This window comes from Ixodes scapularis, unplaced genomic scaffold (assembly GCF_016920785.2).
Source record: "Ixodes scapularis isolate PalLabHiFi unplaced genomic scaffold, ASM1692078v2 PGA_scaffold1__304_contigs__length_218370807, whole genome shotgun sequence".
NCBI lineage: Eukaryota > Metazoa > Arthropoda > Arachnida > Ixodida > Ixodidae > Ixodes > Ixodes scapularis.
The window spans coordinates 54,023,211-54,036,465 of record NW_024609846.1 but is presented as its reverse complement, the minus strand read 5'-3'; the positions used below and the strand labels follow the sequence as shown (position 1 = coordinate 54,036,465).

At 41.2% G+C, this 13,255-nt stretch overlaps 1 protein-coding gene across 1 annotated transcript; it reads right to left on the bottom strand.

Annotated features, from left to right (window-relative positions):
• Window positions 1–665: 665 nt before the first annotated feature.
• On the bottom strand, window positions 666–12,948 carry LOC115311580 (serine-aspartate repeat-containing protein I). The gene is made up of 5 exons (XM_042290169.1): window positions 12,859–12,948; window positions 12,554–12,689; window positions 8,643–8,692; window positions 7,383–7,475; window positions 666–2,709 (listed from the first exon to the last, which is right to left on the bottom strand). Exons 1-5 carry the CDS (start codon window positions 12,946–12,948, stop codon window positions 787–789), a joined length of 2,292 nt encoding a protein of 763 aa, XP_042146103.1. The 3' UTR covers window positions 666–786.
• Window positions 12,949–13,255: the final 307 nt, after the last annotated feature.

Here is a 13,255-nt window from a genome sequence, read left to right as displayed (position 1 = left end):
AGGTGGTGTCGGACGCTAGAGTTTTGTCGCGAAAGGGAGGCATCGGTTGTCGCGAAAGGGAGGTACTATGCTTGCACGCGTGTTCGGTCGAGCGTCCAGGCGAACAATTCAGTAGTAATGGGCGGGGTCACTAATATTTGGGCGAGGCTTAGAGCGGGTCGTAACCCCCCCCCCCCCTAAGTTGGGTCTAATGGCGTAAATATTGCACGCTTTTTATTTTGTCGTGGAAAAGTTATTAAAAAGTCTCATCTATGCACTTCAATTGTTTTACCGGCACATTATTAGGGCCGTCGTTGCCTACACAGAGAAATACTGCACATTCAAAAACGTAAGTCTTTCTTCTTGCGGTAGTTATGTCAGGTGTCTTAATTCATGTGTTCACGAGCACTTTCGTTCTGTACGTAGAACACCGATGTAGTTAGAAATAAAACATTTATTTTAATTACTAAAACATGCATTCAAGGAATTTTGATATGTGAAATAAATGCCATACGCTACTACATAAAAACTGGGTTTTATTTCTGTATAATGTTTCTCAAATCCTGAAATATTAAGTGATTTCATCAACAACTTCTTTATGTGTGCATTGGAATTGTTAATTTAGAGGAATGAATTAGAATCACTGTTGACTTACACATACCGAATCGATTTCGTTGTAACCACGCTTCAAAATGTAATTAATAAAATTCATTTATGAATTAAAAGGGAAAGCTATAATATAAATGGTTCATGATTGCAATTTGATCAAATATTGCGTGTTATCTACTTTGGAACTTTAATCCCAGTTCATTCAGGAGTAACCTTTACAACCGCTGCTGGCTTTGATACTTCCTCCCCTGCGACGTCTGTGTCGGCCTCATCTTTAGCTCCTTCAGGAGTTGTTTTTGCGCTGGATGCGTCTGCACCGGCTTCAGAGTTTTTTTCATCGCCGCTTGGTTCTACAGCTTCTCCTCCAGCTGGTTGTTCTGCTGGTGCCTTTGCAGGCGAGTCAACTGCTGCATCTGCAGGCGCGTCGACCGCTGTGTCGGCTGACACAACCTCAGCTGCTTCAGCTGGCGCGTCAGCTTCTTTAGCTGCTGCTCCGTCTGAAGCTCCCTTGGGGGTATCCGCTTTTGAGTCTTCAGTTGCGTCGACTGGAACATTGGCGGCTGCTTCAATCGGGGCCTCAGGAGCGGGATCAGCTGAAGTGTCTGTATCTTTATTGGCTGGAGCTTCCGCAGGTGTCTCAGCTGTGGAATCAGACAATGCGTCCGCGGCTACGTCGGATGGAGCATCCGCCGCGGCTTCAGCAGGAGTTTCAGCCGCTTCTTCAGCTGGCGACTCTGCAGCCGCGTCAACTGGTGCTTCTGCGGGTACTTTCACTGCAGAATCAGCTGACGCGTCCGCTTGTGCATCCGCTGCAGCGTCTTTTGGCGCATCCGCAGCCGATTCAACTGGAGCTTCCGCCTCTCCTTCACCTTGGGCTTCCGCTGGAGCCCCAGATGCCTCGGCAGCTGGCTTCACTGGTTCCTTTGTGGCAGCATTAGCTTCAGCATCTACGGATATTTTTACTGCTGCGTCGGCTGGTGCCTCGCCGGTTGCATCAGCCGCTGGATTGCCTGGCGAAACCGCTGCAGAGCTGGCTTGCTTCTCGACTGGTTTATCCGCTGAAGCTTGCTCCGCAGATGGCTCTGATGACGCAACAGCTGCCGAATCGGGAGGTGCGTCTCCAGACGTGTCGGCTGGTTTCTCAGCAGTTTTGTCTGCCGGTGGCTCTGCTGGAGCTGCGACTGGAGCGTCCACTGGTGCCTCGGGTGAAGCGGGTTCTGGAGTTTTTGATTCGGCTGCTGTTGGTGCATTTTCTGGCGCCTTTGCGGGTGCATCAGCTGAAGACGCCTCCGCTGGTGTCGCTGGTGATGCCCCTGCTGCTTTCTCTGATTGTGCTGCGGCTGGCTCTGGGACTGCGTCTTCTTTTGGTTCTTCTGCTGGTGACTTTGCCGGCTCATTTTTGGGTTCCTCTTGTGCCGCCGCGGGGGTTTGTTCAGGCGTTCCTGCGGGTTGTGCTGCGGCTTCTTCAGGTGCTGCTGCGGGTGCTGCTGCTGATTCCGCTGCTGGTGCTTCTGCTTTCGAGTCTTTTGGAGCTGCTTCTGGTACTGCTGGTTCTACTGGTGCCTCTTCTGGTGCTGCTGCTGCTACTGCCGGTGGTGCTTTAGCTGGAGTTTCAGATGGTACTTCTGCTGATGCTGGCGCTGCTGCCGATGCCTGTGCGGCTGTTTCGGCTTCTGCTGGAGCGTCCGCTAGTTCATCTGCTGGTGCTGCGGGTGCTGCTGGTGCTGCTGGTGCTGCTGGTGCTGCTGGTGCTGCTGGTGCGGTGTCTGGTGCGGCACCTGGTGCAGCTGCGGCTGGAGCCGCTGGCGCTTCGGCTGGTGTTTTTGCTGGTGCCTCTGCGGCATTTTCAGGCGCTTCCGGTGCAACTTTGGGACTCGCTTCTCCACCCTCACTTGAAGGTGCTGGCCCCGCTGATCCGGGAGGTGCATCGCTCTCTGTATCGGGCGAACATGGGCAGAGGCCATCGTCTGCCAGTTTTGCTTCGGGAGCGGGCGCAATAGTTGCGGCTTCTGTAGTACTTGGAGTTTTCGTTGTGGTTGCTACCTCCGTCGTTGTTGGTGGTAGAGTAGGCACAAGCCTTAGGCATTTTCCGTTGAGACACTCTCCAGGGAAGATCATTTTCTGAATATGCGAAGAGAAATGTCGGTGCATTCAAATGAACACATGTCAAATAGTGAGAAAATAAGCCAAGTATTTAGGGTAGGACTTTACATAATTCTCTACTTTCAGAAGGAATCGGTAGGTGCGCCTTTTTATGCGCCTAAAAACGCCCCTCTTGAATTCTATTTGTAAAGTTATTTTACAACAAACAGGTGTACACTTTCTGTTCAATTTATAGCACTCAAAAATAATAATTTTCTACATTATATTTATAGCTATAGCTGCTGAGATTAGGAACAGAGTTGTTCAAAACATGGTTATTACTCTAAATTTAATCGGGCGCCAAGTTTTAAACACTCCAAGTAGCATGCCAGCTGAAAAAAAGGATCCTTTTAGGCCCTGCAGGTGGACAGCAGGAATCTAGCGTAAGTTTTCAATGAGCTCAAGTTATTCTCTGGTAAGGTAAAAAAAAAGAAAGAAAGAAAAACGTGATCTTTATGTGTTTTTTTTTTAAATTCTGACTCCCACTCCCTCAAATATTTAATATGAAAATGCAAACAAATTTGCGTGGCTATGAATTGTAAAAATTGCATTCACTATATTTTTTTCTGAAATTTTCTTCTCCCTGGTGCCTCTTTCAGGCTGCCAGTATTACACCTCGATAAACAAATATTCCCTTCCGTTTTGACGCCGTTTCCGTGTGACCAAATTGCAGAGTATACTTTTTAAACCAATCCTTCTCTATTCGAGGTTCACCGTGTGTGTTATCATGCTTATTCAAATTGGATACAGATGTAAACATCCTAAATAAGCTTTGAGGAATATAATCCGGTACAGATACACAAAAGATTTACGAACTTTTATAAGAATCAATCGGTAGAAGTTTGACGTCATTACGCGAAGAAGAGACTGCACGAGCTTTCTGCTTCCCTCTCTCCACTTCAGTTCGGCATTGATTGTAGATCTTGCACTGTACCGTCTATACTTGTAAGTCCGAAACAAGTACAGATGCACAGAGGCGTTCTCCTCAAGATATAATCGGCTGGCGACATTTTGTGCAGTAGAAACGAGTGGTCCGATTTCAGTAAAACTGATGTTAAGAAAGTTCTCGACTGCTAATTCGACGTGGCGCCACAGCGTGCAGGTAATTAAGAAATGAGAGATTTTTAACTTCTTCGGAAGTTCATAATCGAAAAATATTTTGGTGAGAACTTCTCACCAACAATGAAATAGCGAAAAAGGTCTCACTGCCTTTGATGTTATTTTATTTAGTACTCCTTCATCCACCGGTTGATGTTAGCTTGTGTACGGCAGGAACAACTTTGGATTTGCTAATAAAGTGCGAGTTGTCAGCGGCTTCCAACGGAAAATTGCAGACAGTCACAATTTAAAATTGCGTCCGATCTCACTTCACCGCGGTGTTCTGTTCGTAGCAGACGATCAACTTTTTTTTTCGGTCTATTAGAAGACGACCTACGGTGTTCACTTGTTTAAATTGTGTCTGCGAATGATTCTCTGTGGCAAAAAAGAGGCATTCTTCGCTTGCGTTAGTAGACGAACCGTCTGGGAACGCTATCTTCGCTCGCTTCGCGATATGCAAATCACTCCCCCTTGCTCTCGTGGTGACCGAAATCGGACAGCGGGACCGTTTTCTGCTACTCTCGCTTTGTTTTTGGACACCCTTTTTCAGTGTTGTTAATATAACTCGTAGATTGGATATATATTCCAGTTTCTCGGCATTATATCTTATGACTAGAAACGCATCCACGTTATATTATATTTTATATGAAATGCATGTTTAGATTTAATTCTTTTAGGCTTCTCTTTTAATTGCTTTATTTTTTTTTATTTTTGACTTATCTGCGTTTTCACGTGGTATTCGCGGAAGGTTTTGTTTATATTAATGTCACTTTTTTACTAGCGAATAATGTAAACATTGGTGTTCACGGTAGCCAAGATTGCGACCATTGTAGCGTTCGAGAACGGCACCATCGTGAAACTTGTGTGAGTACTAAGACCCAGCCATAAAACTAGAACAGTCAGGTGTGCAATGAAATATGCATGCTAGTGCTTACAAAAATGTTTTTAAAATATTTTGATATTTTATCGCATATATACGGGGCTCGACATTGATTAAAACTTTAACCCGAATAATCGCCACCCTTTATTCGATCAATTAAGTTGATCATCGGTCTCGTTCATTTCCATGCATAATATTTTTGTGGCCCAGACACGTGTAAGTTTCTGCACTTGGCTGGAGTTAAAATGTCGCCCTTACAGTTTACTTAGGTAAAAAGTTCACTTGATATTTTCTCTTCATATAGGTGTACTCGTCCATGTTCGCGTGGTGAAAGCATTTAATGTTTACCTTCTTTTGGTTCGTCAAAAATGAACCTACTAACCGGTTAAAAATAATCGGGTTTAAAAAATTAATTGATTAATTGGTAGGTTAAGCGACCAACTGAACAGCCACACTTATGAAATAATGAATTATCCTTGAGCAAGGTTAAAGGACGCACCTTCTGATCTGATAAAAACATCTTAGCCGATGTGGTGTTTACGTTTCCGTTCGTGAATCATATCTGTTGCAGTTCCATTTATATATATATATATATATATATATATATATATATATATATATATATATATATATATATAACGAAGTGAAAAACTTACGATGAGAAACAACAAACAGTGGAAGTTTAACCGACAGTTTCGCCGAGATGTTTGCTATGTGAGAACGCGTACGTTCCCTACACCTTTTTTTTCAATTGTGTTGTCACGTGTTTTTTCGTGTTTTTTTTTAGTTCTGATCATTTTTGCCGAGGCGATATGCCCTCACTTGTAAGTCATCTCCTGACGAAGCCGAGTCTCTCGGCAAACTGTCGATTAAACTTCCGCTGTTTGTTGTTTCTCATCGTGATTTTTTCACTTCGTTATATATACGCCTCCAGCCCCTTGGCTCCTATACCACCATGCCCATATATATATATATATATATATATATAGATATATATATATATATATATATATATATATATATATATATATATTGTTAGTGTAACCCGCGATTGACCCTATGTGACGGTTCATTCACTTAAACTGTTATTGCAAAAAGAAAGCGCGCAGGTGTTTTGTTCATCGCGTTTGGCTCTTTGTAGTAGCAGGTTCAGGTGCAAATGCATTGTTCTTGGTCTTCCACGGGCGGCGGTGTAAGCAAGCAAAAAGTTGGCACGGGCCTTCGCCAAACAGCGTGTTTGTTATCGTGGTTACTCGAGGCACTGGACTCGTAAATTCCAACACTTAGTGCCTCAGAACCGAACGCACTGAGTGACAGAGATATCAGTTAAAGGCCCTATTGTTTATGACTTGTGCCGTTTACACATCCTGTCAATAAATTCCACGAAAGGTTCAGTGATTGTTTCTAAGGGAGTACCTGCAAACATATAACAGTATTATATCAAATACCCGGATTTACAATTTTATATGGTATTTTATATAGAAAAAACACCCACTGTGCAGGCATAGTTTTATAATGAGGTTAGCTCAAATACACGTTTTCATGGTCCTTGTTAAATCAAAACATGCTATTTGTCTGTTTATCATACTATAATTTCTTCAAGTTACACGTCCCATATTGAGATTGTTGGTTAATCAAGAGGTTAAGTGTAGAAATGAAAAAAAAGGAAATACGACTGTCCATGTAACTCGTGGAAGGGCACGCCTGTTTGGCGTCGTCCGAATTTTTTTTATGCTTAACCTTTTTTTTCATTTATAACCAATTGCAACAGCGCTGTCTTGAATGCGGGAATGTCGCCCCTCCAAAATTGTTGTGGAATCCTAAAGCTGTTAAATGCTGGATTTTTACAGAAAAATGTAGTATTAAAACTCAACCGTTTATAATCAATGTCGTTTCAGAACCGACAAAACATAGCGGTGGAGATACAGTAATTCCCAGTAGTTTATCAGTAACACTCTTTTAATGAGAAATTAACATAAGGAGACTTCACTTCTTTCATGCGACCGGAAGCCTGCTCAAACATTATACGAATATAAAGATACGGTACGTTTGTGCTATGTTTTCGCCTAGATTTAGGTTCTGAAGTAGCTATAGAGCTATACACAATCCAAGTGGCAGTGTGATTACTCCGTATAATCTATGCGCCGAAATGGGCGTGTGCAGATCATATGTATCTTGAAATATGAGAATGTGTACCGTGGCGTCTGCCCAGATCCGCCAAACACTTTTACAGATAACGTTTAACATATTGTCATAACGGCGGGGTATCGCTGAGTTATATGTGACGCTTAGTGCAAGTGTCGTCTAAGAAACACAGTACCCCGCAATGCGTAAATTTGTAAGACACGTTTAATTCGAAGATCAATCCTGAGTGTTATTATTTGATGCTTGGTTTCTAAATGTCTTCAATCTATTTCAAGTAGGGTTCACAGAAACGGGGCTCTATTAATGCATGTTTTTTTAGTTATTTAGGAGGCAATATTGCAGTTTTTTATATTTGTGTAACCCATAAACTGAAATGCTCTAAAAAGGCATAAACTATGAATGAATTTGTGCATATAGTCGTCAATTGACTTTGTTATCGGTAAGGAGTTTGTCCGTATGTTGATGCGCAAGTGTGCATGGATATTTCAGAAGCTCCACAGCAACGTACACGAGAGGGTGCAATACTTACCACACACGGAGTGCCATTGTCTTCATTTTCAAATCGGGTTGGCCACCCCTCGCAGAGGTATTGACACGTGTTAGCTGCCAACTTCCACTTAAACTGTAACAAACAGAAAAATAAAAAATGCAGTGAATTCGTAGTAATAACGTAGTATAGTGCCATAAGCGACACTTCAGAGTAACGTTCATGTTGCCTGAGATGATTTTATTAACGTGCTATTAAGCTTGGCTCTATCTGTTTTCAATGAATGTCAACGTTTCTTTACTGCAATTATTTTACTACATTTTCACAACATCGTACAGAGATCTTAAAATTAACTGTAAATAGCGTCCGAAGAATTAAAATCAGGGTCCATCAACGGCTAATTTATTTGTTATTCATACGACGAAAATCATATAGTACCCGTACATGTTAGATATTCTTGTAAAGCAGTTTCTTGCCAAAGTTCAAGGAAGAATAATAAGATAAAAGCAATATTTTTTTTCTTAAGTGTATTATCATAAACAAAATTTAGATATAATCTAGCTTCACCTCTTCAATGTGGTACGACTTGTAATAATATATCTTGAAAAATTCTAAACACTTTGCATCCAAAAAACAATTAATTTAATTGATTTAAAATTCAACAATGAACACAGTAACTACGAAAATACTCCGGTTTTTTAACTAAGAATTTATTAACCATGTAAGAAATATTTGTGTCATAACCACTTTTCACCCACGCCATAAAGGAATTTGCAAAAGTAAACTTCATAACTAAAAGAAACAAAAAAAAACCTTGAGCTTTAAAATGTTTTCTTCCAAATTGATACTACTATTAGGACAAAATATTACAAACACTGCAATTGTCATTTTAATGCCTTAGTTACAATGAAGTTCCCGGCATTATACAGGAATGAGCTTACGCAGCGATGGAAATTGTCATCTACTGCTTATATTTGAGAGCACTTCAAGCAAACTCATAATCACGACTATACAATATCAGTAGCCAAGTTTCAGTTTCTTCTGAGGCTGAATAAGAATCCAGGGGACAGGTGTAGAAGTAAATATCATGAGCCCTACAATATTTTTTCAAGAGACCACATAAAACCGGAAATAGCTTTTTTTACTAGTTTTCACGTTTACCACCTAACAATTATTATCTTGTTGCTTCATAGCATTTTAAAAGAGAAACCTTGATCTTTTTCAACTGTTATAAAAGTGTTTTTATATTTGGATGTGCAGTTCGATGCAAACCAATTTATTTCTGATAACAGGCATACTCACAAATCCAGGATTCGTAGACTTTTTGCACTTCGTGGCTGGAGCCGAGGAAACTGTATTAAAAAAGAAACGCCATCTGTGTATTTCTATCCGTCATATTCTCTTATATAAATCAAGGCATTTCTTTCGTTTATGATTGAACGGCGCCGTGTCATAAAAGACTAAGATAGTAAACGTAAGGATCGAAAAGGGAAAATTAATTAGTAGGGCGAGGGTAGAAACTAACCTAAAATGATTCCGCACACCTTCTCTGTAAAAATGCTTGCGCACTGAGAGCAGCGCATTCAGCCTATTTGACATGAAGAAATGTTAGATATAAGAGCTGAAACGTATGTCTAAAAATGATTTGAAGGTCAGGCGGATATGAGAAAATGCAAAACTTGTTGTGCATTATGAAAGACGCCATGTGCGGCCCTACAAAATGTGTCTCACAAATATCACAACTGAGTTTTGCTTGAAAATATATGGTGATTTCTTTGCGCACATTTCATCCTGTGACTTACGTTGTTTTAATGGTGTGCGAAGTTCTAAAAACTTTTCAAGCTAAGGTTTATGGTTTTCTTCTTTAAAAAAATGGTTCAGCTTTGAGATGTTCGCTTCAAATGTCCGGTCACTTATTGGATTTCCCAAAATCTCCAGGAACAACCAAACGGATATGGGCACTAAATATAAGAATGGGTGGGTAACTTAATATCATGACGGTTTTTGTTTTTCAGAGGTTGAATAAGAAAATTATACATCCCTCCCGTGATATTTAGGAACCACGTAATAAGGATTTTATCTCGTATTTTCTATAAATAAAATATTACTGATAACGCCTTAAGTACCGGTAATAAAAATGTCTAAGAAAGTGTTATATTAAATTATGGATAGCTCTATCCGTAGCAGTACACCCTTTATTCTTTTACAATTTCGTCAGCTCTGTTAGTATTCTCCATCTTGCTACTTTATAGTGCCGGTCGTTCTGATTACTGCTATGTCTCGTTAATATGGACACCTCCGTTCTCTTCAAAATCGTTCATAACGTGAGTTGTCCGTACTAACGAGACAAAAACGCACGTATTTTGCCGGTTTGTCCCCGGAAACTCTGTCCAAAATAGCCGGGTATCCATATTAACGAGGTCAATATTAAGGAGACACAAGTTTATTAGACTGCGCGGTTTATTTATAATTTCAAGAAACCCTATGTAGCCTTTCTCAACTCACTTTATAAACATTACGTCCACTATCCTCATTGATAGTATTTAGACATTTTATATAATCAAGCAGTATACTGTTTGTAGTCTCGTACAGCTTGTGGGATTGTACCCTCTCGGTGGTAATAAATTATTTACACTGATTCAGTATTTAAAAAAAGTTCTAACCTGGTTCGATATTGTATATTCGATAAAAACTGAAGGTGGCTGAATACTAGGAGTTAATTCGCAGCGTGGCCCTCTTTATTTACTTCATATATCCAAGAGGGCACCTCAGAAATAAGTACAGTCGCAATCAAACTTAACTGAAACTCTCAAACGAGCATTTTTCTTCCCACGGGGTGCTTTATAGGCAGGCAGCCGGGGGGCATCGCGCCAGGCCCATTTCAGAGCGCAGGGAAAGAGGAAGGGAGGGAGGGGGGCAGCACGGTACACTCCGAGCTTGGGCGGGTATGGCGTCAGGTAACGAGTGGACCGAAAAATAAACGATGATCATAACGGTCTTATTGTACCTTTTTTTTTTTTGCGTGTGTCGTTTAATAAGTTGTGTAATGCAAAATGCAGAATAAAGATACAAAAGAAAAAACAGAAGCGGGTGCATGTCATTTTCTTCAAAGGGAAACTGAAGAGGTTCTCAAAAAGAATGAGTTCGAAGTAATTCTAGAGTATTTTCATGCATGATTTTGAATATCATATTTGTTTTCCCCCCAGATGTAACAAAACGCGGGAAAACACGAAAACCTGTCCTTACGTCATGAAATAATCATTCGGCCGCCAAGCGCGTGTCGCTCGTGTGGGCATGCACATGCAGGTGCATGCTTGCCAGGTATGTTCCCCCGCACTAGCACCAATCGTGACGTCTTTTTCTGATATTTTTTAAAATAGCAAGAGCGTGCGTGCACTGCTTTGATAGCCACTGAAAATGCGCGAGAGCGGAGATTCGGAAAACTCCTTTGATGACGCAATGCTCCGAGAATCAGCGGCTTCAGCGGTACTTTAAAACTGATTTTCTGCGTCCTCCGTACACCAAATTTAAAAATATTCTTGAAAATCGTAATACTGGAGGCCTAATGAAGACGATTTAGGTGTTGTTACTCAAATACAGAACCGCTTCTGTTTTTCTTTAAGCATTTAATCTGAGAACCTACCGTGCTCCCGGAGCTTTGAGATGGGTCGCCGCCACGTGAGCGATTGGAACCACCGGCTTCTGCCAGGCTAGCACCCGGCGGAAAAAGACGCGCTGTCTAGTGTCCCAGTTAAGTTTAATTTCAACTTTACGTTTGCTGCAGGAATGGTTACTATGTAAGGAAGAGTGGATGAAAAAGCCCTCTCGTAATTTACACCCAGCGCCCTACAACGAAGGTTTGATTCTTGATTTCAAAGTAAATACACTGATTCTAAATGAATCAGTGATTTCCAAGATGAATTGGGTGGATTGCGAAAAGCAGTTTCAACTATGTTGATCAAATTGGGATCTCGCACACCGGCTTATATTATGTTGTGGATATCGCAGCATGATGATTAAGATCGCTGCGAAACGTACAATATTCTGACTTAAGACATGTGAAATAGTAGGTTAGTCTTTAAGTGACTATTTTGTATCTCGGTTATGAACGACGCTTGTCTTAATGTTCCCTTATAATTTTCAAGCGTGAGCCTGAATCACAGTTGTGGTGCAACGTTTCTTGAACTTGTGGCATAATTAAGAATCGATTAATTTTCAGAATATTTTGGATGCTGAGATCTGACATTCTGCCAGCTCAGTGAATAAACATCAAACTTAAAAAGCCTGAGCTACAGAGATCTCCCCGCAACCACTTGTGTGACGGGAAAGACAGTACACCACAAGCAACAGGAAATTTTACTCATTTGTTCTCTCTGCTTTTTGGAGTGCACTTCTCGGTGGCTTCACGAATGGAGAGTTTCTGCGAAGCCGTCCTCATGTCTTAGTGGGTACGTGCGGAGAGATTAAAAAAGGTGAATTCAAGGCACTTACCGTGCGCTTGAGAGTAAACATTTTGAAAACATTGAGTTTTAATCTTTTAACCCATTTTTTTTCGTTATATATCATTTAGAATGTATAGACCGAATTCAAAACAAGCATACATGATCCCTTCCAAGAGAATACATGTACTAATTATTTGTCGATACTAAATAAACGTGCTTAGTTTCGGAATGTTAGGCGAAAACTCCAGGTTTTATTTTTTGAAGGAAACTTGCTTTCCCCATAGGTAATGTCAGCGCATTTTTAAGAGTAATAAACAAAATATGTGCAAAAGGCTCCCAAAAAGAATCTTTTCGGAATATAACGTCTACGAACTTTGGTGCGTCAAAATTTTAATTCTCGTTTGTTAACGCCGTGTTTGGGTGAACTTCTTAATTCTTACACATCACAGCGCACAAGAACAGACACACTTTAAAAGTTCACTCACACAAAGAAAGAACACTCACCCTGCGCAATGTGAGTGAACTTTTGAGAATGAACTTCGTGTGAGTTAAATTTTTGAAGTGTGTCGTTTGTTGTGCGCTATGAAGTGTAAGCACGAACCACCAACTCGACCGAGTTGAAGTATTGGCCTTTTTTTTAATATTAATCCAAGCCTCATGCCGTACATAGTTTGATTCCTAATTGAAACCATACGTGAGTCTGTGAAAGAACTAGTAATCTTTTAGTTGCGAATGATTAGACCATAGCAAAAAAGTTCCTCAGAAACATACCTGTGGTTACTTGGAGTACTGTCAGGACAACGCTGCACAGAAAGGCTGCACTAAAGTGTAGTCTCATGCTGACTGGTGGTTTGTATCCTGTTCTGGTCTTGGTGTCCCGGTGGGCGGACTTAAGACTCCCAACTGCCTGACAGTGCAGTGAATATAAAGGTTCTCTCCCCTTATTGCCGTCAATACTTACCGGAACTTCCCCTCTGTCGCATTCGTCACCCTACGTCGAAGACGTCTACTTTGGGGATTAGAGCCCGGTTGTTTTGTGACCGATAAGGATGGTCAGAAATTATTTCCTTTCTCACCGTTTCCAAGTGCTGTTGGAAAGATGAGGCAAGAAGATAACACCTAGGTAGACGGCTATTTAGGCTGACACCATCGTCTAGGTAAACCATCGTAAAAGTTTATTAGAAACTACGTCGGTGTACTGCCGAACGTCATATCCGCTGATAGCGGCGTTGCGCTTTTATCTCTTCGTTCCGGAAAAAAGTCAAAGCGTCCACATGTTTCGCCATTAAATATTTTCTCCAATGTCATCAAGTACGCGTCCCCAAACACGTAGCGAACACTCTTTTATAGTCACTTTAGGTTTATTTGTTAATAAGGTCGTGATCTAAATACCGAACAAAGATGCTAGCTGATAACTTACTTGCTCGAATAATTGAGCACGGTTCGTATAGTTACCCTTCTTGGTACAGATTG

What these genes read in the sequence shown, in the direction of transcription:
- LOC115311580 (XM_042290169.1), bottom strand. Translation starts at nt 12,948, where the DNA reads ATGGTTTACCTAGACGATGGTGTCAGCCTAAATAGCCGTCTACCTAGG. An exon ending in AGTCTACGAATCCTGGATTT is followed by an intron (nt 7,476 to 8,642) that starts GTGAGTATGCCT and finishes TGTTTGTTACAG; the next exon opens with TTTAAGTGGAAGTTGGCAGC. An exon ending in ACAATGGCACTCCGTGTGTG is followed by an intron (nt 2,710 to 7,382) that starts GTAAGTATTGCA and finishes TCGCATATTCAG; the next exon opens with AAAATGATCTTCCCTGGAGA.